The sequence below is a fragment of the Ceratotherium simum genome, chromosome 22 (assembly GCF_057802395.1).
Source record: "Ceratotherium simum simum isolate JZ-2026a chromosome 22, ASM5780239v1, whole genome shotgun sequence".
In the NCBI taxonomy this organism is placed as follows: Eukaryota; Metazoa; Chordata; class Mammalia; order Perissodactyla; family Rhinocerotidae; genus Ceratotherium; species Ceratotherium simum.
Window position 1 is genome coordinate 7083462 of NC_141921.1, and position 24092 is coordinate 7107553.

Sequence of the window (24092 nt, forward strand, 5' to 3'; positions counted from 1 at the left end):
TACTCATGATCTAGATGGGAAAAGTATAAAGAAAATTAAAAAATCTTAATATTGTACTATACTAAAAATATGTGCAAAGGAATGGAAGCTTGAAACAGAATGGTATGTTGGGCATAAGTGAAAGGCTATGGCATGCTCAGATATGAAATTTAGATAGTTTTGGCTCCTGTGTAGAGGATGGATTAGAGGGAGTGAATCATAAGCAAGATCAATAAGGAGGCTATGATAATCCAGGCAAACTCTGTGGCAGAGCAATACAGGTTGAACAGGAGGGTGGCAGTGTAGAATGGAGCCTTGCTATGCCTAGAACCATGAGCTCCTTTCTGCCACGGCTTGGGAGATAAGACATTTTAATCATTTTTCATCTTCACTTTAATCATTTAGGGGGTTCTAAGAAACCCTGTTTGACTCAGGCACCATTTCACAGAGGAGGAAACAGGCTCAGAGAGCAAGGCCATCATTGCACTCTTACAGAGGCATTATTCACATTGTATTCTATGAAAATGGCACCCCTAGAATACAACAAATATGAATGGTGACCCCTGGAGTTGTGCACTGCAGCAGCCCTGTTGGGAAGGTTATAGCTTGGTAAGTAATGGAACTGATCAATCTAAAAACCTGTGTATTTCCTACTATACCATACTATGTCTCATCATGATATTTTATTTAAGGATATATAGCATACTTAAGAGTTAAACACCAAATTAAAACAAACAAATAAATCAAATACATCCCAATATGGGTTTCCACAAGAACCTGATAGGCTTATTAAAATTAATTTAATGGAATCCCGTAAACATTACTTAACAACAAATCAAGGTGCTTCATGTATTCTTAAACCATTACTTAATAGTAAAAAAAAGGATAAAACAAATATAAGGTCCCAACTATTTACTATGGGCTTCCCCAAAACAGATAAATGAGGAGCTTTACAGAAACTGAAAGGACTGACAAAAAAACCAAAAACTTGAGGGACTAACCACAAAAATTAAGACCACAAATCAATTTTCTGCAGACATTTCTTGAATTATCCCAAAATTTTAAGATGAATTTCCCCAGAAAATGTTTCTACAGTTATCTTGGCAATACATAACCTTAGTAAGAAGTACATATTTAGTAACTACTTCATCCATTAAAAAAACCACATAATTCATATTTATACCAAGAACACTACAATTTACAAAAGTTTCACCCATACTCTTACCTATACCTACTCACTCTGAAAGCAGGAACATTTCTTTGGGTTGAGTCAGGATCTTAATATGCTTTGTCGAGGAAAGGGAAAGGTATGAAAATACAAAACAAAAAAGAATATTGGCTCATTGCACACACGAGAGGCTAGTCATTAAGAGTTGTTGTCACCAGGATAAAAGGAGATATTAACCAGAGCTCCTCTGGGTGAGTGGTTAAAATGTGATCAAAAAGAAAAAAGACGGGCCAGCCCAGTGGCGTAGTGAAGTTTGCAAGCTCTGCTTCGGTGGTCCAGGGTTCGCAGGTTCGGATCCTGGGTGCGGACCTATGTACCACTTATCAAGCCATGCTGTGGCGGCATCCCATATAAAGTAGAGGAAGATGGACATGGATGTTAGCCCAGGGCCAGGCTTCCTCAGCATAAAGAGGAGGATTGGGAACGGATGTTAGCTCCGGACTAATCTTCCTCACACACACACACACACACACACAAAAAAAGGAAAAAGTGGAAGAAATATATACACACACACGTTTTTTGGTATTGATAAAAACAGACATCTCTGAAAAGATGATAAAATCACCTCTTTGAGAATTTTCAGAAATGAGATTCACAGAACTGTGGGAGTAGAAGAAACATTAAGATTTTAAAACATTTCATTTGACTGATGATGAATTTCAGAGTGGTTAGGTGACCTGCCCAAAGTCACATAGTTAATGCCAGAGTCTGGACTAGGACCCAAGTCTCCTGACTTCCATATAAGTGCTCATTTTTTCATTCATTATACTATCTCTTATATGTCTCTAACCACTTCATGTCCTCCTAACTGTCTCTGCCCTACAATATGCCCCTTGGAGACAGTCAGAGGAATAGAATTCTAGACTATGTAGACTGTAGAGCTACTGATCTAACAGTGGATGAAACATTATTTCAAATAATGACTGGGCTGAAATTCACTTGGGGGTGGGGAGTAGAGGGGAAATACAAAAGGAAATTCTGTAGACAACAATAAGAGAAGCATAAGAGGAAATAATCCTCTTTTGTTATTTTGTTACTTTATTTTATAGTTAGGTCCATATATTATATAAAACAGGAAAAATGAACAAATTTATAAAATGAGGTTTCTGGATAAAAAAACACAAGACCTTTGCCTTTGTGTCTATAGATCTCTTGATATGTTGTTGGTCTTGTACTTTAGATATCACATAAAGATATCTAGCTTGAAACAAAAGTTGATATGCTGCAAGGTTAAGCCATAGTTTGATGATGGGCCAGGAAATGATAAATTTTCTAAATCTTATCCTTAAATATTGGCTATAACAAATGTTGATATAGCAAAACGCCAGCTTTTATCCTCAGACAGCAAGAGGGAAACTTGAATGAATGAATGCAATTTACCTCCAAGTCCTCTGAAAGGAGGTGAAAAAATAAATACTGTATTTTATCAGTGGTTCCCCCAAAGCATTACTCTAAGCATGCAGGAAGATACTGTGAGCAGCTACAATAGTAAGATCCAATCCAGAGGTAGGTTCAAGGCCAAAGAGTAGGAGAGTAGTTGAAGAAATCCTCCTGGGGCCACTACCATTTCACAGAATCCCCATTTGTGCTAGGGGATGAGTCTATGGCCTATTTTTTTCTCATTCAAAAGGACATTCCCAATTTCAACCTTGCTGAGAAAGAGGCATTTTTGCACCTGCTTTTAAGAACAGCTAGGATACAAGATAAGGCTGGCATAAAATTATTTAGCAAGCACATGCTAGCTATTCCAGTTTGAAATCTACTGTAAAATCAAGGGGGAAATAAAAATTTGGAGATGGAGCTGCTGTTCCTCAAGATGAGGGAACAAAGTCTCACAAAAAGAGGGATTAGGCACTCACTTAACTCTTTACGGAGAAATCCTTCTCAGGCTAGGTGCAAGATGAGAAAGAGCATTACCAGAGGCTGACCAGGCCATTTGGAGACCAAAAGGAGAGGAGAAGAAAAAGGCATTTAGGAAGAAAGCTAGTAGAAGAAATTCTTCTGGGTCTGACTAGCTAAGCGAATCTAAGGCAACTACACCCAAGATATGCTAACCATTACACCAGCATGAAGCTCGTAGCAAAATATCTCAAGACATTTCAAACTCAGAGAAATGTATGAAAAATGTTAGCCAAGCAAATTAAAACCAAACCTCCAACGGTAAAGTCTCTTTAGAGTTGAAATCCAAGATACTCACTTTTCATTAATTCTGTGCATTATTAGAAAAAAATAAAAAGTAACAAACGTAAAGATTTGTTTTATTTCTACCGGGGGAAGGAGGAGGATAAATAGAATGTTTTCCAATTTGCTCTCCACTGTATACACACATACCCACACACAAACATACACATACACACACCAAAAATACCCCAACAAAAAAAAAAAAAACAAAAAAACAAGAATCAAAAACCAAAACACCCTCAAACTGCACCAATACTTCGTATTTTGACCAAAAGAACAGATCCTGGGAGGAAGTGCAAAATGCAAAATCAAATGACCAAAAAATGCTGAACAAACAGCATTATTAATATACAAAATATTCATATTACTGAACTAGTAACAGTTGATGTTCTCCGTGTCTGTAAAACTTTGGAACCACATAGCTGATTTGTTAAATCTAGTCCATGCCAGCTTCCAAAAACCAGAAAAGATTTTAGTTAGCTTCATTCTTTGATGCCTCATCAAAATTTTCTACGAGATCTGAAAAAAAAAGTAAATGAGTTAAAGATACAAAAAAAAGAAAAAGAGGTAAATGAAATTCCTAACTTCTAAAATAAAAACAATAAAAACAAAATTGTTGCTACTAGAGTTAGCCTGAAAACATACGGGACAAGAGGCAGAAATGAACTGGTGGCATTTCACTAATATGTTTCATTTATTTGCTTAAAACAGTAATCCTAAGGAAACGTTAGTCTTTTTTTCTGTGCAAACTATTAAAGTGAACGACATTTTCATGTCAATCATAATTCCCACAGAAATGTTATAACAATAACTATGCAAATTTATAATCACAGTGAATCCAATAAATGCAGGCAGCAGAGCTTTGTGTGACAATTTCTGATTCTAAGTTCTAAATAGGAAGGCTTTTATTCTTTTTCATTAGATCGTATCCACATCACTGTGAATCAATTTAAATTCATGAGCTAACCATCAATAAAAAACTGAAAGTCATTGTGTAATGAATTAAATGAGACAAACAGGATGCTAAAATCTTAAAACTAAAGAAATGTCACTTACCAGGAACATCATCATCCTCCTCATCAATGTCTTCTGGTTTTGGTGCTTTGCTATCCAACACTACAAAAAGTTTATTTTAAAATTAGTCATTGAGAACAAAGACCTTTACAGAACACTTATAATGCCATATTTTTTACTTAATACTACAATCAATAAAACTTTAACTTTATTAGATATACACTAAATACAGCTGGCAATTTCAATGGGCAGTAAAATTTACATGCAAAATGGAATAATTCAGATGAGTTTGAATAAAAAGACATTATGGTTAATTTAGTCTCTAAATCAAAAATCAATATTCAAGATTTTTTCCATCTCTTTTGGTATAAGAAGGTATCTAGCTATGGCAGTATGAGCAGTGAAATAATAGGCTCTTTGATTTTTAGGGGTGACAAGACACATCTGAAACCAGCACTATTTTGGAAATTCAGAACTTATGGTTGCTGCATACAACAGTATTGTACAATCAACAATATTAAACAAAAATATAGTTCTGTGATAACACTATCTTCTTGTTGTCATTAGTCAGAAGTGAATGTCAAATTAACTGTTTATAAAATGTGGCCTGCAGATCCTGACACTTTCCCTTTACATAATTACCTCTCAACTCTATATTACTACCAAAATGTATCCGAATATTCTATATGCCACACTGCATAATTATTAGATAAACAAACTCAAAAATTTATGAATGGGCCGGCCCCATGGCTTAGCGGTTAAGTGCCCGTGCTCCGCTGTTGGCGGCCCGGGTTCGGATCCCGGGCACGCACCAACGCACCGCTTCTCCGGCCACGCTGAGACCGCGTCCCACATACAGCAACTAGAAGGATGTGCCGCTATGACATACAACTATCTACTGGGGCTTTGGGGGAAAAAAAATTAAAAAAAAAAAAATAAAAAATAAAAAAAAAATTTATAAAGCATACAAGTAACGTTATAAAAAGTAAAATTTACATACAGGCACATCTTTCCAGTGTAAAATGGGACACGTTTTAAATCATTAGGTTCTTTAATTAAGGTGGGGAGGGAAGGAGGTACTAAACTGAAATACCTACCTTGCCGAGGGAACTGTTCAGCTAATTTCCTAAGACTTGTTAAGCTGTCAGCACCAAGCTGACTTAATATTCCAGGTAGCATCTCTGTGATTGGTTTGGCTTCTGCATGACCAGTAATTGCAAAGGTGTTAGCAGAAAGGGAAGCTTGGACTTTGGGATTGTTGAAATGAATAACTGTCCCATCATCTTTAATCATGTTCACCTGTATGATCACGGAAGAAAAACTTCACATATTTGGTACAACTAAAAGCACTATCTATTTAAAAAACAATTTAACCAATTATGTTGTTTTACTTGGTAGTTATGCAATCCCAAGGTAGTAATCATCTAAGCAGTGGATACGGGTGGAAAAAGACTCTAGCAACAAAGTAAAATGATATAGATGGCACAAATTACTAGGATGGTCAAGAAATAGTCATTTTATTATAGAATCTAGATTTTAAATTCAAAGACTTCTACTATGAGAAAGAAGTTCATGCCCACAGTTAGGAAAAAAATGGAATTACTAGCCAAGAATTGGCTTCTTAATGAAATTACCCACTGTCTTACTCAATTTATACTATCAAACTAAATCAGTACAGATACCATTTGGTGGGTTAGCATCTTATTTAGGGGACAGGTTGTAAGTAGGTAATAGTGTATGGTAAAAATAACCACTGGAAATCCATAAAGAACACTCAGAAATTTAATCAATCAGGTGTTGCACTCCTTTGAACACTTAGTAAATTTATAAAAATTTTAACTTGTTCTCATCATGTCATTCTTCATAGAGGATTTGCCAGTTCCTCTAATTCTTAAATGTAGCTTTTCAACAACCTGCAATAACCCTTGTAAAAGTCAAAAAAGCTCTCCCACCCACTTGCCTGGTCACCTGAATATGCTTTATCAATTCATAGGAAAACTTGAAAACCATCCTCACATTCTTTTTATAGCTTCTACCACTATGAATCGACTGTTTCAGATTTGATTTCATCCACTGCCTGGGACTTACTGAAAAGCAAGGTTGAACATGCGCTATTTAAAATATCTATTTTTCTCCCTCATTCGTGCACTTTCTTTCTGTGTTTTAGTAGAGCTAAATTTACATAAGTTAAATGTGTAAATAATGTGATTCCACTATGCAGTTGATTCCACTGGGAAGTTACCTTGGTGGTAACATGCTTATTATATAAAAAGGTTAGGAGGGTTAACTCTTGGCTACTTTAGAAGCATTTCATGATCCATCCAAAAACTGCCCTTGTCACAATCAAGCAGAGATGCTGAGTGTTCTCCATGGTCAGTGGAAGTGGGCTTTTCTTCCTCAGAGGTGATCACCACCACTGATAGACAGCACCAGAAAGGAAGGGGAAGAAAGGGGCTTCTAAATTTCAGGCAAGACCTGGAACACAGAGAAAATAAAGGCAAATCCCCTGGAAAATTGTAACTAAACCCCACAATTTCCCAAATTTTCTCTGACAAAAATCACTATTTCAATTCTATACCCTTCCCTCTCTCAGTATTATACTTACGGTTCTATTATGTATATTACACACAGTAAGCATTCAATCCAGCTGTTCTGAATAAATATCATCATGAGTTAAAAATTTATATTAACTTTATAAACAGATAAATTACATAATTCTTAGGGTAATTATAGTTTAGGTAGAAAAGTTTAATGTTAAAGTAGGTGAAAATCTGGGAGAGGAATGGCTTGAGAAGGAGGTGGCATAGTGGATATGAAATGGGATGTTGCTCTGGATCTACCCTAGAATCACATAATTTTAGTATAGGGAAAAAAAATAAAGACATGGTACAACTATATTTTCCAAATCACATAATTTAGTAAAGGATTTCTACAATATTTCCAGGTGTGAAAAGAGCCTCAAATATTGGAATTTGAGATATTTTTTATTTATAGACACTAAAGTCATAAGAGATTTGAAATCAATATTGTTCCAAAAAAGTCAGGCCATGTATTTGTTGAGCTTAGAGGTCTTCTAGTTCAAATCTCTTGTTGAAGAAATAAACACTAAACACGAGAGCCCTTGGTTAACCAACATTTCCAAGACAAATAGCTGGTTACATGTAAACCCAGGACTTGAACCTGCGTTTCTCAACTTTCTGTTTAGTTTCCTTCCTACGACATCATTCCCATTCTTAAAATGTTTATTTGCCTATAAAAATTCAATTCTGTGGCCCCATGAAAGCTTGCCAGAGAATTATTTATCTCTGAATATAGACTAAATGGAGAATGCAAAAGAAAAACAGCAGATATATGGATAATAATAAATAAATAAGAGGCTAAGGGCCAGCCCAGTGGCGTAGCAGTTAAGTTCGTGCGCTCTGCTTCGGCGGCCCGGGGTTCACAGGTTTGGATCCTGGGCACAAACCGATGCACCGCTTATCAAGTCATGCTGTGGCGGCGTCCCATATAAAGTAGAGGAAGATGGGCACGGATGTTAGCCCAGAGCCAATCTTCCTCATCAAAAAAGAGGAGAATTGGCAACAGATGTTAGTTCAGGGCTAATCTTCCTCAAAAATAAATACATAAATAAATAAATAAACAGAACAACATAAGTAATATTTAAAAAAAAAAATAAGAGGCTAAAATGGGGCCAAAAAGAATAAACACATTCATGAATTTTCCTTCTGTTCAAGCTTCTTTTCCAAAGGCTAAATGTTAAAAGTCATATTTTACATTCTGATGTAGGTCTTTGTAGTTTCAAATATGTTGTTTGAGTTTAGTGTAAAAAGCAATATGAATTCCATCTCAGACTGTGAAAGAGAAATAAATTTATTAATGGTTGTTTTAAATGGGGTTGTATAAAAGATGCAGCTTCATGAATAGAAAAGTCCAGAAATGGGTGGAGAGTTTAGTTAATTTTAGAATAGAGAGAATGAAATAACAAAAGTTAAAAAGGCCAGAATATTTTATTTCTATCTAACATTCCTTCCTCTCTACTGAGCAAATGACACGGTTATATAAGGCTCCTAGACACAAGCTATCAGAAACTATCAAAGGATGAATTGTTGGGCTGAGCAAGATCAGTTAGACACCTCCCTCACCCTTTTAGAGGCAAAAGAAGGGATAAGGAACTTAAATTTGCAAAGCAAATTGTATGCATTTCATATGGAGACTTCACTTCTTCCAGTGATTTTACTGCTGTTTGGTTTAAATAAGTCATACAATCTATATACAGTATAAGAACAAGGAGCAGACAAGTAAAAAGAGTATTAATAAACTAGCTACTATACCAGCACTCAGGTCCCTTTTTCAATCAATCAAACATCCTTTTTATGTCCAAATGTTTTTTCCACTTAACAGGTAGCTGAAGGTAAAGGATGCTACTTGAGCTATGGAGGAGGAGGCATTTTTGAGACCCCAGTCCAAAATGTCAGATGCCACTGCTCTTATTTTTTGCTCTAACAATACTGACATATCTTGTAGTTACCAGAAAATATTTTGTTCTCCCATGCCTAATGCATTTACATATGCTGTTTTCACTGTTTAGAAGAACCTTTTCCTGCTTCTCCACCTTGAAAATTCCCATTTATCCAAGACTTGGGTCAGATGCTTCTTTCTTTGTGAAAACTTAAGGTGGTTTATGCACCATCTGCACTTCATGGGTATTGCAATTATATAGAATTATCTTGTATAATTGTGTTTGTTAAGTCTTTGACCTTACTAGAAGGTGAACTCCTTGAGATGAGAGACCATGCCTTACTAGACATAGTATGCCCCCAAGTATCCAGCACATAACAGTCACTCAAATTTGCTGAATGAATGAACACCTCCTGTATAATTTATTCTAAAATCATAGATGCTGTCAGACCTCAATTCCCCAAATGTTAGATGAGGGGTCATCTCAAGGTTTAGAAATAGTACCAGTAGTGCCCCCAATGAAGACGTCCAGAACCTCCTGGGCTATATCTTTGGCCTGATTTTTCCTATCGTTCTGACCTTTCAGAATCAGCCTGAGTGCCCTACAGAATTCAGGGCCATTTTTAAGTTATTCCTGGCAACTGCTGGGTGGCCCCATTATGCTGCTATCAAAACCGTAACCTCTGCCTTCACTGGCTTCCCACTAGGTCATGTATATTAATCACGGCAGCCTTCTATCTAGTAAATCTGATGCTCACTTTATTCCTACACAGCAGTAAGTTTTTTATGGCTATCACAAAGATATACTTGACTCCATAGCTCTTGCTGATAACTGCCCTCTCAGTTCAGAGAGGAGGTTTAAATTCTTCTGCTATGTGATTTTTTCTTTTTGTATGCAAGTCCCCACTAGGTCAGCTAGCTGCAGTTCTGAGAATTGACAGTTGTTTTTTTGTATGTATGTATGTATGTATTTACTTATTTATCTATTTATCTATCTATTTATTTGCTGAGGAAGATTCACCCTGAGCTAACATCTGTGCCAGTCTTCCTCTATTTTGTATGTGGGTCACCACCTCAGCATGGCTGATGAGTGGTGTAGGTCCATGCCCGGGATCCGAACCCGCGAACCAGGGCTGCCAAAGCAGAGCGTGCCGAACTTAACCACTACACCACGGGACCAGCCCCTGACAGTTGTCTTAAAATCAAGTTTTACTGCCACTCCTTCCTGCATGTAGTGGCACTTAAATGTTTATCAGGAAACTCATCTTTCATTACCTTCCGCCTCTATCTTAATGGGGTGAAATAACAGACATTTTAAGAAAAAGGCATGTAAGAATAAGGCACATCTGGGGTTTTGTGAGGCTAAGCGTTGTCAAATTACAAAAGCCTGAGGATTACAGGCTTTGTGCCCACTCCCATAAGTCAGTATCATTCACATTCAATCCTTCCAAGCTCAGCACCTGCATAACCTATTATTGTTGATATGAGCTAAAGCTAACAGCTGTCATTAGACTATATGATATGCTGGGATCATTTTCTCTTATGCTCTGGTGGCAAGTCTGATGAAATGGATTCTCTACGGCTTTGCTATAGATAGTGTAAAATGGCATACCCTTTCTGAAAAGCAACTTGGCAATATGGATGAAGAATTCCAAAAATGTTCACGCTCTTTTAGCCAGTAACTACATTTCCAAGAATCTATTTGAAGGAAATCAGAGATGAAGATAAATATTTATGTATATAAAAGTCCAACGTGATTCTTTTATTACCAAAGCATTATAATGTAAATAAATAAAAAAAGGTTAAACTATGGGATACCCATATACTGCAATATATGTAGACATCTAGACTGTTGATTAAGAAGAGTTTTTTAATGATATGAAACAATTTTTATAACATAATGCTATTTGGGGAAAAAAAGAATTCCAAATTGTACATCTAGCTATAGTCTCAGATATGTTAAAAATATATGCATATAAAGATAGGAAAGAAATACAAGACTAATAGTAGTTATTTCTGGGTAGTGGGATTATGACTGAACGTTTAGTATCTTCTTCATATGTTCTGTATACCCCGAATTTTCCACAATGACAATATATTTTTATATTGATGGGGCAAAAAGGCTATTCTAAAAACAAAAGATGTTCATCAACAGATGAATGGATAAAATGTGGCATTATCCATACAATGGAATATTCTTCAGCTATAAAAGGAGTGAACTTCTGATACATGCTAAAACATGGACGAACCCTGAAAACATTAAGCTAAGTGAAGTAAGCCAGACATGAAAGGACAGATATTGAATGATTCCACTTACATGAAATATCTACAACAGGAAAATCCACAGACACAGAAAGTAGGTTAGAGGTTATCAGGCGCCGGGTGAGACGGAAACAGGGAGTTTTTGCTTAATGGGTATAGAGTTTCTGTTTGGAATGATGAAAAATTTTGGAAATAGATAATGGTGATGATTGTACAACATTGTAAATATAATTAATGCCACTGAATTGTACACTTAAAAATGGTTAAAATGGCAAATTTTATGCTATATATATTTTACCACAATAAAAAAATAGTAAAAAACAAAACAAAAAGCCAAAAAAGCAGGATCTTAGAAGACAAAGGCTGCTGTGGAATGATAAGGTGAATGGGACATGGTGCTTCCCTTTTACTCTCCTGTACTCAGAATTGTCTACCCATCAGCACTTGAGGTTCTAGTTGGAGAAGAAGGAACTGTGATAAGAGTCAATTAATAACTTTTGGTCCTCCTTCTGTACAAGTGGTTCAGGAAAAATAAGAACCAGGAAGAGAAAAATACAAACAGTAAAACTTATGTGTACAATTATGAAATTTACATTCCCAGCCCTAAGCTTTCTCCTGAGCTCCAGCTCCCTATGGCTAACTTCTTACAGAACAATCAGTACCTCTTAAACTTAATAGGCCCAAAACAAACTTATCATGGGAGTCAGCACACTATGAGACTCTTATAATCTACTGAAAACAGACTACTTGGTTAATAAGTAACCATTATACCCCACAATATGAGGCTGTAATGATAAATGTATTTATAGGAGAGCAATTTCAGCTAAGGGCAGTGGAAGTACAGAGAAAGGGTTGATTAATAGGCTTGGAAAGATTGGGAAGTTTCCATAGAGGCAGAATTATACCCTACTTAAGATAAAAGCTGTCCTCTGAGTGTAAGACTCTATGAAGCAAGTAGGCCATCTAAATCAGAGATTCAGATTTTTGGTGATGTTTCTTACCAAATAAATCTGATAAAATCAATTATCTCTGAGAAATGGAATAGATATTACTTAATTGTTGATAGACTTATGTTATCAGGGGAAGAAAGGTGACAGCACTGTCACTGTATTTCAACTAGATTACCAAATAAGAAGCACATCCAAATATCTTCAAATGTCAGAGAACATAAAACATTTTCAGAAATTTAGTTCTAGATTACACTCTCAGAGTTTGCCTAGGAATTCCTTCCTACAACCTGGTTATTTACTAGGCTTCTGTATGAAACAGTCTCTGACACTCCCCTGCCCTTGACTTTTTGACAGCTTTCGATTTCTCTGTCTTTGGCAACATATAAAAGAAATCTATATATGGTAATAATTTATTACACCAAATCAACAAACTAATGAATACAAAAAAGACCAGAGAAGCTTGTCTTAATCCAAATAGTCCTTCAGTTTTTAAATTTTCTAAATAGGATATAAATTAAGCTTTGAAAGGGGGAAAAAAATCACCAATACTGAGAGCCTAGAAAGTAAGCTTGGCAAAAATACTTGGCAAAAATGCATTCAATGAGTTTGTGAAACCCATCACTGATCTTCCTGCTCCCGATCCATCAAACTGAGTACTTTCTCCTTGTTTGATGTTTTGAAGATCTAAGTACAGAAAACATAGTAATATTATTTTTGTTTTACAACAATGGCAATGATGCCTTCTCTTTTCAAAAGTTATCTGCTTTAGTTAAACTGCCAAAAAATGAAGATCGTATATTCCTCAGAGTTTTCAGCACTTTGAAACAAGCTTAAAACATCCCAAATTAAAAATAACAAAATTGTAATTAATGTTTCTTCTGTTCTAAGACATATATGTTTTTATATATCCTGGTGTTTCTGAAAACTGTATATATGTTTTCATGTACACATTTAATGCAGTAATTTCTTTTTTCCCTCCAAGAAGCTGTTTTTAAACCATGTGTGTCATCATTTCCTTTAAAAAAAAAAATTCTACTTTTAAATATAGTAATACAAAACATAATGCTTGAGGCAAGCCAGATTATATGTACTAGATATTTCTAAAAAAAAATTATTTTAGATCTGAAAAGTGTTATATAAAGTACAAATATCTTGGTTCTCAAAAAATCAATTTAAGAAAGAGGGAAAGGGTTGGGCCCATGGCTTAGCGGTTAAGTGCGCGCGCTCCATTACTGGTGGCCCAGGTTTGGATCCCAGGCGCGCACCGACGCACTGCTTGCCCGGCCATGCTGAGCCCGCATCCCACACACAGCAACTAGAGGGATGTGCAACTATGACATACAACTATCTACTGGGGCTTTGGGGAGAAAAAGGGAAAAAAAATGAGGAGGATTGGCAATAGATGTTAGTTCAGGGCCGGTCTTCCTCAGCAAAAAAAGAGGAGGATTGGCATGGATGTTAGCTCAGGGCTGATCTTCATCAAAAAAAAAAAAAAAAAAGAAAGAGAAAGAAGGAAAAACGTAAAACTCCTCCCCATCTTAGGTTCAAATATTCAGAAATTTTACAGCTGTTACCCTGCATTGTTAATTATCTTTATGCATATTTTCTGTGTACAACTAGTCTGTGAGGGTCGAAAGACATCATACACACACACTCACAGGGTGGGGGGGCACAATGAGAGTGTGTATGTGCCTATTATGTACCATTAATTTTCTGTGCGATGTTTTAGAGCTATGACTCCTCAAAAAGTTAGAATTGCATTGGCAATATCAACAAAAAGGAATTCACAATACGATTTAATAAATGCTACAATAAAAGTAAATACAGAGCATTATGGAGGCACATAGGAAAGGCATCTAATCCTTCTTTGCACAAATGTGCAAAGGTGTGCTACCAGGAAGGCTTCTGGGAGGAAATAACACCTGCATTAAGACCTGAAAAAGAAGAAACAGCAATGTCCTTCGAAATACTGATGCGGATTTCTTTTATCTATAATGGTGTAAATAATGAGTTCTGCATGGTAAGTGCTCAATAATACAGGATATAAGGCAGGTATTTTCCCTTTCTTTGGTAGGGGTTTGGGGGGATAGAGAGGAGGGAGGGGCAGGAGGAGAGAAAAGGCCAAGAGTGGGTATAAGAAAGTACAACTGAAAAGACCGAAACAGGATAAATTAACAAATAGAATGAACTCTGGTTCTGACACACCTCAGTTCAAATCTGGAATCCAGCACTTACTAGCTATGTGATCTCGGGCAGGTACCTAACTTTCTAAATCTCAGCTTTCTCATCTATAACCAACCAACTCAAAGGGATATTGTGAAGTGGAAATGGCATAATACATATTTGGTTATTTGTCTAGTTGTCTAATTAGTTTCCTTACTAGACTATAAGCTCCAAAGGACAGAGACTATGAATAATATCTTATGTACCATTGTCTAGCAAGTCCTTGGCAAAATGCCGGGCACACAGTAGATGTTCACTAAGTGTTGACTATCATTAAATACTTTATTATGACAATTTCAACTACAAAAATACCATGATCTCAGAAGAGCATCATAACAAGTTTGACTGTATTCTGAAAGGATCAAAGACTGCTAACTGATTGGTTCCTTACTTCATTATAAAACATTTACAAAATTAATGCTACCCCACCACTAAAAGTCTTATTAATTATAAGGACCATAAAGTCTTCCAAATCTGAACAAAACCAGACATTTAGAAAAACATGCCCTTGGAGATATTACATAGTTAAATCTATACTTCAAGGAGGTGTAAATATAATCTTTTCCTCTCTCTATAAAGAAGTGTTTTTCAACCAAAGGTGATTTTGCCCCCCAGGGAATACGTGACAATGTCTGAAGACATTTTTAGTTATCATAACTGGGGACGGGGGAGCTATGGGCATCTAGTGTGTAGAGGCCACGGATGCTGCTAAATATCCTACAACGCACAGGACAGTTGCCACAATAAAGAATTATCTGGTTCAAAATGTCAATAGTACTGAGGTAGTGGTGGTGGTGGGGGAGTCAGAGAGTAGAGAGGTAGGCAAAGATATAAGATTGCCTAGGGCCGGCCCCGTGGCTTGGTGGTTAAGTGAGCGCGCTCCACTGCTGGCGACCCGGGTTCGGATCCCGGGCTCGCACCGACGCGCTGCTTCTCTGGCCATGCTGAGGCCGCGTCCCACATACAGCAACTAGAAGGATGTGCAGCTATGACACACAACTATCTACTGGGGCTTTGGGGGGAAAAATAAATAAATAAAATCTTTAAAAAAAAAAAAAAAGATTGCCTAAACACTTATAAGTAGGTTAGGTTTAACATTATCAGAGTTCATGTCTATTATTGCAACTTATTCTTTTTTACCAAGCTTTGGATTTTTTAAGAGAGGCTTAGATTTGTTTTTTGTCAAATACACCCCAGATAAAGAGGACAATCTCTCTGAAAATTATTTTAGGTCAATGAAAATATATAAAAGCTTTCAATAGCTTAGAAAAAAAAAATGCATATAAAATGCTTAATTTCAATACTTGCAAATGAAGTTCTAATCTTTATGAGAGTAAGAATGTATAGGCACATCAAGCTGAAGATAAAAAAGACACATATGGCTTACATTTTCTACCATTTTATCAGTATAGTGATATTGAGTGTACAAAGCCGATTTAAATGATGTGTTAATGAATATCTGCATGGTGGTAGGAACATGTGGCACTTTGCCATTTCACTGCCTTATCTTTGGTACTCTGCTATTTCTTTATTAGTGATCTTTACCCCCACATTATTTCTAATCTGCGTTTTACAGCACATGTGCATTAATAACCTATTAAAAATTGTGAGGTGGCACCACACATAGTAATGATATAATTAAATATAACTTATGGCAGTGAAAATTTAAATATTGGTTACTATCAGAAATGGAATCACCAGATAGAAATGGATCTAGATAGTAACAAATCACAAATAGTTGATGTTATTATAATTTTTCTTGAGTTTCTTTTGAAATAACATCCTTCTTTGGCTTCATATTTGAGAAAAGTAGTATCATCAAAATATAATAAAATGATTAAAAAACTTTAACCAATAATTTTTGTGCAAGAGGTCTAATAAGAAATCCAATCCATGTAAAGCTATTGCTAAGCTTCTTGGCTGAGGTAATAATTCGAGACTTTGTAGAGTAGAAAGGTGGTTTTAAAAGAAAAAAGTCCACCATATTTGAAGAAATCTTGGGGTTTCTTTATTTCTATATTTTTAGAAAAAAATCTTATTTTACATTAAAACTCAAAAGCAGTTCCATAATTTTGTCATATATGCAAATACTTTGAGACTGAAAAGTATGATGAATTCCTTAACTGTCTACTGAAATCATTTTTTTGACAATCACCCAATTTTATACAATGAGCAAATTCAACAGCTATAGTCCTTCAGACATGTGAATGACAATATCAGATTCTTCTAAACTGATATTTTACATTTGAAAAGTGTGGATAATTATTTGTGAATGTGCTATTTGTCCACATAACTTAACAATTTACAAAGTGATCATACCTCTTCAATACCAGCTATATTATTCACAGCCAGTTTTTTCAGAGAACTCTGAAGTTTTTTGTCATCAGCTGTAGCTGTTCTATGTACCACCTTCTTCTTTCTGCGAGCTGTACCCTGAAAAGTAACCAAACAGAAGCATTAGCATGCCTTGCATCTGGCAACTGCAATCACATGTCTTCCTATCCACAATACTCTAGCTAAAACACACATAAGAAATTGCTGACTTAATAGTAATGATTAATTAGACTGCTCAGAGTTGTGACTGTCAGCCTAACCTAGATATTTTAAGGTCAGTTCTAGCCAATTTTTATTCTTTCCAATAACCAGCTTTTATCATTTCAACACATTATGTTTTAAAAGTTTTCTAACAAAAATAATTAATAACTTTAAGACAATTTAGTGTGCTTTATAACAACTTTCAAACATTATGAGGAATGCTTTTTTATAGCCCCTGACAATATAGTTAAGTCTAAAGATATTCTGAACCTTTGGAGATTATGACATAATTAAGAATCAAATGCCTACTATGTGAGTGTTCCCGGGTCCTAGAATCCAGGAATGAAAATGATCAAGTTCTTACTTCAAAGAGCACACATTACAGTGGAGGGGAAAAGGCAATAAATATATAAACAAATTATATAATTTCAAACACGATAAAGAAAACACCACCACCACCACAGTGATAAAGAGTATTGGGTGGGGGGAAAGCATTCCGTTATTGGAAAGTTCAGGGAAGGCCCCTCTGAAGAGGTGACGTTTGACCTGAAACCCCTGGGACGATCTAGGGAAAAGAATGATCCAAGCAGAATGAAACAAGAGTAAACCTGTTGTTTCTAGAAAGAGAAAGCAGGCCAATATGACTAAAGCAGAGTGAACAACAGGAAAGGAGGAGGAAAATGAAATCAGAAAGACAGGCAAGGGCCAAATCATATAGCATAGAATGCCATGGGCAGGAGTTGGATTTTATTCCAATTGCAATAGGAAGCCAGTGAAAGGTTTTAAGCATGGAAATGACTTGATCTGATTTATGATTTTAAAAGACGACTGAGGTTGCTGTGGAAAATGAACTATACTGAGATCAACCAGGAAGTTACTGTAGCAGTTCTGATGAGAGATGGGAGTTGTGGCAGTGGAAATGGTGAGAGATCAGCCTATCAGAAGAACCAACAGGATTTGGTGATGGATTGGATGTGGGATATGAGGGAAAAAGGAATCTAGAATCATGCTTGGATTTTGGCCTGAACAAACAGGTTGAAAATTATATTATTTACTCAGATAGGAAAAAGCTCATTTCTAAATGGATACTCTGAAACTCTAAATATATTTTTCCATTGAAAAACTATTTAAAATAATGGATTAAATTCCTGGGCCAATTTACAAAGATGTAATCTAAAGCAGAGCTGAAACACTACCAAAAGCAGCGTTAAGTCTTGAGGGCTAAATCTTTCTGAGACCTCACAGGAATAAGGGGGAAAAAAATGGAGATTTCAATCTCTGGGTAGCTCCTGCAGTAGTACTCAGGGAATCAGCATTATAGAAGGTAGGCAGGGGCTTCAGTCTCAACAACTGTGGTGGGAGCAGAAGAGAGCTCTATGAGTAGCAGCAGAGATTGTGACTAAATTCAGTGGCTGAAGGATGGACTAGGAGTGACTATTTACATAGATGGTCATTTATTTGTGAAGTGTTCCTCCCTCAGCGATAGCTCAGTTGCTTGCTGGATACCTCAATGCAAAGGATCCTCAGGTACCTCAAATTCAACATGTCTAAAAGCTTATCAGTCCATCAAATTATTCTTCCTATATTTCCTAAGTGTTGTAGCTGGTGGTACCACCACATACCCAGTCTCTAAAACCAGAAATTTGGGGTTCATCCTAAACTCTTCTCTCTCCTTCATCTTCCATATTCCATCTGTCATTAAGTCATGTCAATTCCAATCCCTAAATTTGTGTCCCACATACTACAGCTATGGCGTCTCAATTGTTCTCCTCTACGCTAAACTATTTCATTCCATTTTCCACGTTGCCAGCAGTTACCTTTCTAAAATGACTTATTTCCTTCTTAAAATCCTTTAAAAGTTGCCCCTTGCCTACAGAATAAAATCCTAAGCTCCTTAGTATGGTATAAGACAATGCTCTAACGCCATATTACCTGGTTGTTTCATTTCCTACTATTCTTTATCCATTATATACTCTAAACTCTAGCTACACCAAACTAAAGCAAGCCATTCCATTAAGCATTGTATTATCTCAGCATCCTATGTGTCTTTGCATGTGTGAGAATGACAATCCCTTTTCACTCTACCCACTCACCCTCTCACTTGTCTACCTGTCACTATTTAGTGATAAACTCTTGTTTATTCTTCAAATCTCAACTCAGGGATGACTTTCTTGTGTCTCCTAGGCAAGAGCACCTTGTACCTCATTTTAACATTTACTATTCTGTAGTGTAACTGTGAACATGTCTCTTCCAAGCTGAGCTGTGTCAAGAGCAAGAAACCTTGTTTATCTACTATGTGCTCGGCACATAGTAGGTGCTCAAACTAGTTAAATGAATGAATGTGCCAACCACCTCGTTTAAAATATTTAATAGTGATGTGCTGCATCAAGCTCTTCCGGGTATATTCTATGGTTCTTCAATATCTCTAGTTTTTGCATTCGTACATTACAATACACTTGATGCTACAATGTGACTTTTGGTTACATGAATGTGTTAATATGACTCCAGAGTCATATAACTGTATCACTATGAAAGGACAAAGTACTAATCACTTCTTCCCTTCTCCCTCTCCTATCCCCATCCCCAGGAACTGTGGTTATCATGAAAGTAAATGACATAGTGGGGCTGCTACATAGTTTCTTACCTACCCCCTCCCCAGGTCTGAGGTAAGTACTGTTCTTGCTTTTTTCCTTTTGCGAAGATTGCATTGGGCAAAGATGAGAGCAGAATATTCTCCTTGAGCCTAGGGCCAGAGCTGAAGGGAATCAAAGATTCTGGTGCTCAGAACTAGCTCTTCCATAGGTTTCAAAGTACATGGAATAAGAAAGCTTAGGTTCATATTCACCAACATAGAAGAATAGGTAGGAATTTGAGGGGAAAACCTAGCAATGAAAAAACATACAATCAGCTTGAGCATCTCCAGTTAAACCACTTGTAAATCTAACTGTAGCAGTAGGTCTATCCAGTCAATATAAGGTAACCTTAACATCTGGGATGCCCTGCAGGTGAGTCTAACATCATAATAGCTATCATTTATTCAGCATCTACTCTGTGCCAGACACCATGTTAGGTGTTTTATAAATATTACTCTAATCTTTAGAAGCATCTTATGCAGGATTATTTCTATTTTGCAGATGCAAAGATGGAAGCTTAACAAGGTTGGGTAACTTGTTCATGTCACATAACTACCAGATGTTAAGAGGATTCAAACAAAGGTGGCTATTTCCATTGCACCATCAGAGAGAAAAGTCTTCTAGTTACCTATTTTAGATCTAGACAAGTTATTTTCAAATTGGAATGTGGTTTGATCTTGATTATTGAAAAGATTTTAGCCACAAATCCAAAATAATAATAATACTATCTGGTAATAATACATTCTCCTATCAATTTTTCTTATGCCACACTCACCTTGCCCCCTATCCGGACCTGAGCCTGAAGTTTGGCTAACTTTTCTTGATTCATGCTGTTGGTAAATCTAGGGGGGGAAAAATAGATTTGTTAAAGTCACTGTTTTACCAAATAAAATAACTGTTTATGCAACAGTACCTTCTGGTTCACTGAGCTTGCAATATGCATCACCACCATGATCATATTAATACTGTCTATATTTTTAATAAATATTAATGACTTGTTCTAGCTTCATAAACCAGACATTAAAAGAACCAAAATTAAATAATACCATGCAGAAGTCGAATACACAAACAGAAAATAGAATGGGATTCAAAGTTACCTATTTGAATATCCCTCCTTAAAAGCAAGATTCAGTACTTGGGCATTCAATAAAACCTAACCAATTATAAAATCTCTGCAGGCAAGCCAGTTTTTTCCCTCAAAGATTTTTACAGCAGAGAGCTGTTAGCAAATGTTATTAGCACAACCTTCCAGTAGACTTTTTTTTCCCAAATCACATTCTGTATTTCTTGTAAACCATAAATGGAGGACAAAAAAAAAAAAAAAGAAAGAAAGAAAGAAAAAAGCTGGACAAAGAAGAAATTCAACAATAGGCTGTCCAGCTGTCAAGATATGAGGTAGTCACATCCTCTATTCAAGGTCATATGGTATGTTAATAATAGGGAAAGAGAATCAGATTTCCAGACATTCAGCACTTCTGCAGCACCTTCCACAGAGTTCATTGAATACTGTGCACTGATAAAGTATGTCATACTTGTCAAGATATTCTCGCATACAGGGTAAAATGCCTCACTGCACAATCTGAGAAAAACATATCTCTGCTATATTAATACTACAAGTTTTGGGGAGGAGGGGGAGAGGAGCTTTTTAAGGCAATCTTGATTTTGAAAATTCTAAGAACATTATAAAGTTATGAATCCTAGTCTGGTCAGTGATATTCCTACTAAGGAAAAAATGTTCTTAAGTTTATAATGGGTCATAACATTCCACACTATATAAACAAATAAAAGCCACTGTTAAAAGTCTTGTCTTGTTCTGTGGATCAACAGATCATTACTGAGACATGAGAGGGAATAAAGGACAAGGCTGTTATCAAAACTTTTTTGGCCAATTCTCTAACCTCTTTATAATCATCATTTAGGTGAAAAAGATACTGTTTTCTTCATTTGACATATGAAAGGGAATGAAAGATTATATAAGTATTAACCATTGTGTATTCTGACACTGTACTTAGGCACTAACCTGTCTATATCTCTGCTTTAAGGCCAAATAAAGTCCAGTTCCCAAATAACATTTAGAATTAGATTCCTCAATCTTTGCTCACCACTATATCACAATGCTCAAGAAGCTAAAAACACTCTTTTACAGGAGGAAGTTTGATTAGAGTACAAAACCAGAAGACCTATGTGTGTGCCAATCTCAACTCTGCCATAGACTTAAATTTGCTGATGTAAATCCCAATCTCTATACTCAATATCCACAGAAAAGGACCAATATTCACTTTTCTCAAAGGAATGTGGCCAGAAAGGTGTAGTGAACTAACAAAGAGCCTCAGGAATCTTCCCCCCCCCGCCTCCAAGCCTCAGGAACTTTTTACAAAAAAGGGGCTAAGTGAAAATATTAGAACTAGACACAGGGTAACCTTTTGGGACTCTTCTGTATTTTGAAGTAAGAATCGCCAAGAGAAGAGACGGATGAGAAGAGACAAAAGTCAAGGTAAAGAGTCCTGACTTGTTTGAAACAAAGCAAGAACAAAATTAACTCTTTATATCAATGTGTAGATGAAAGAACATAGTCCATTCCAGATATTCAGGACAAACAAAAAACTTGTTCCTAAGGAGTATCTCAGAGAAAAAGCATCTTAGGGAGGTTGGAAGCTCAACGGGGTAGAGGAAAAAGAAGGGTGGTCCTTTGTCTACTAGCAGGTTGGGGTGTGTGGAATTCAAGTAGGTAACAGGATTGGACGTAGTCTACCAGAGATGAGACGTTCAAGCTCAGAATCTGGACTAGAACTCAAAGATCACCTGGTTTAATTCTCTATTCCTCAATCAACCTTTACTTTATTGTACCCATTATTCCTATCTTGTACGTGAGGCCACCTCAAATACCTGCAAGCAGCAGCAGGGTACAAGTTATAAACAAATAAAACAGTTCACCTCCCTCCCAATTTAACAGATTTGGAAATAAAGGCCCAGAACGGAGAAGTCACTTCCCAGGCCCAAAAGGGAGAAATACTTCCTAAGGCCATATGATTAGTAGGTTCTTCTTTAGGTATCCTAGGATCTTTTAGCCCTTTCCTCAAGGACTCAAGAAAGGGTGTTAACTAAGTTTATAATCAATATTTATTGAGTGCTATGTTCCACGCATTATGGTAGGCACTTTCACATACATCATGTTTACAGCGATAAAATAATCTCAACTTTTAGTCCCGAGTTTTTATTATGTGGGGTTTCTCTAAGAGAGGCACAGGCTTTGGAATCAGAAGGATCAAGGTTCTACTACTTACGGCTTCGGAAAGATATTTTAATTCTCTGAAATTGTGTTCCTTCTGTATTAGAAAAGGTAAGGCTTAAAGGTTAAGTTATCAAGCACAGGGTATGGCTCACAGTAGATACTCAAAAATTGGTAACTATTGTTACCACTCCCGAGGGGACAGCTATGGTAGGTATAGTGAAAAAACGTGGGAACGGAAGTTGAAACCGCCATTCACTAGCTGTAACACTGTGCCTGTCGGTCAATCATCGATTTCCTGACAGCCTACTACGCATCAGGCAGTGTAATGGGGCTATAAAGACAGGTAAGGCAATGAATCTCTCAGAGAGGGAGGCAGACTTGTAAACAAACACTGCCATTACGAGGTGAAGAGCGCTGGAATGGATTCGGTCCTAAGCGCTTGGGGCCGAGGGGGCTGCTAACCTCAGTTTCCCTATTTGTAGAGTGGGAGGATCAAATGAGATGACAACAGATCGGCTGTATAAAACGCAAAGCATTGTTGTCGTGAATAATGAAGAGTAACAGGACAGGCGGGGGACCACCCGCCACCTAGGGCTGGATCTGGGCGGCAACAGCGCGGACTCGCTCGCCTGCACAGGGGGCGGTGGTGCTGGGGACCTTCCCTCAGGTGCCGACCCCCAGCTGCGCCGCCGGTAACCGACAGGCCAAGCCAGCCGCCTCCGCCCCCACTCGGCGCTCCACGGCGGAAGTGGCAGCCCAAGCGGTTGGCGGGTGTCGGCAGAAGAGGGCGGGGGGAGACCGTGCGCAGCGGCCTATGGCCGTGGAGTGGCGAGACCGCCGGGGGTCTCACCTGAAGCAGGAAAGGTCCTCCGACACCAGCACGCGGCAAGAGCAAGATGGCTGCCTCAGTCGAGACAGAGAAAGACGACGGCTGCCGCGGCGGCGGGAGCGGGGCCCACGTGACACGGTCGGCCCCGCCTCCCTCTCACCAAAGCAGCCTATCCGGGGAACGCAGATACAAACTACAAATCCCAGCCTGCTCTGCACCTCCCAGTAGAAAGGCGGCAGGTGCAGCTGGCCGCGCTGCATTCTGGAGCTTGCAGTCTCCTGAACGTTTTATTGTGCCTACAGGTTATAGGAAGCCTAATAAAAGGGCAGTGTGTATTTTTGTTTGGGTGTGTACTTTTGTTGGATATCCTTCACTAAGCATTAAGTACACACTGTCGGACTCAACTAGTGCGGACTCACTAGTGTAAAGACTCAACTAGTCTTCACACAGGAGAAGAGACGGGAAATTTGATCTGTTTATTAAGCATCAGAGAGGAAAATTGAGGAGAAATACTCAACCCGCAAAGTTTAAAAACAAATAGATCTAACCAGAAGAAGCTTTAACCTTT

The 24092-nt window shown here is 37.3% G+C and overlaps 1 protein-coding gene across 2 annotated transcripts; it reads right to left on the minus strand.

The window, feature by feature from the left end:
* Positions 1–643: 643 nt before the first annotated feature.
* Positions 644–23644, minus strand: BTF3L4 (basic transcription factor 3 like 4). Of its 2 annotated transcripts, XM_004438553.3 has the most exons (6): positions 23546–23644; positions 20239–20305; positions 16615–16728; positions 5500–5701; positions 4445–4504; positions 644–3907 (listed from the first exon to the last, which is right to left on the minus strand). In XM_004438553.3, the coding sequence occupies exons 2-6, from the start codon at positions 20290–20292 to the stop codon at positions 3861–3863; spliced, it is 477 nt and encodes a 158-aa protein (XP_004438610.1). In that variant the 5' UTR covers positions 20293–20305; positions 23546–23644; the 3' UTR covers positions 644–3860. The 2 variants fall into 2 exon arrangements, with proteins under 2 accessions (XP_004438610.1, XP_004438611.1); XM_004438554.3 differs by lacking the exon at positions 20239–20305 and having other exon boundaries at positions 23546–23567.
* Between the last annotated feature and the right edge of the window lie 448 nt (positions 23645–24092).

What these genes read in the sequence shown, in the direction of transcription:
- BTF3L4 (XM_004438553.3), bottom strand. Translation starts at nt 20,292, where the DNA reads ATGAATCAAGAAAAGTTAGCCAAACTTCAGGCTCAGGTCCGGATAGGG. An exon ending in AGGTCCGGATAGGGGGCAAG is followed by an intron (nt 16,729 to 20,238) that starts GTGAGTGTGGCA and finishes GTTACTTTTCAG; the next exon opens with GGTACAGCTCGCAGAAAGAA. An exon ending in GGAGGATGATGATGTTCCTG is followed by an intron (nt 3,908 to 4,444) that starts GTAAGTGACATT and finishes TTTTTTTTTCAG; the next exon opens with ATCTCGTAGAAAATTTTGAT.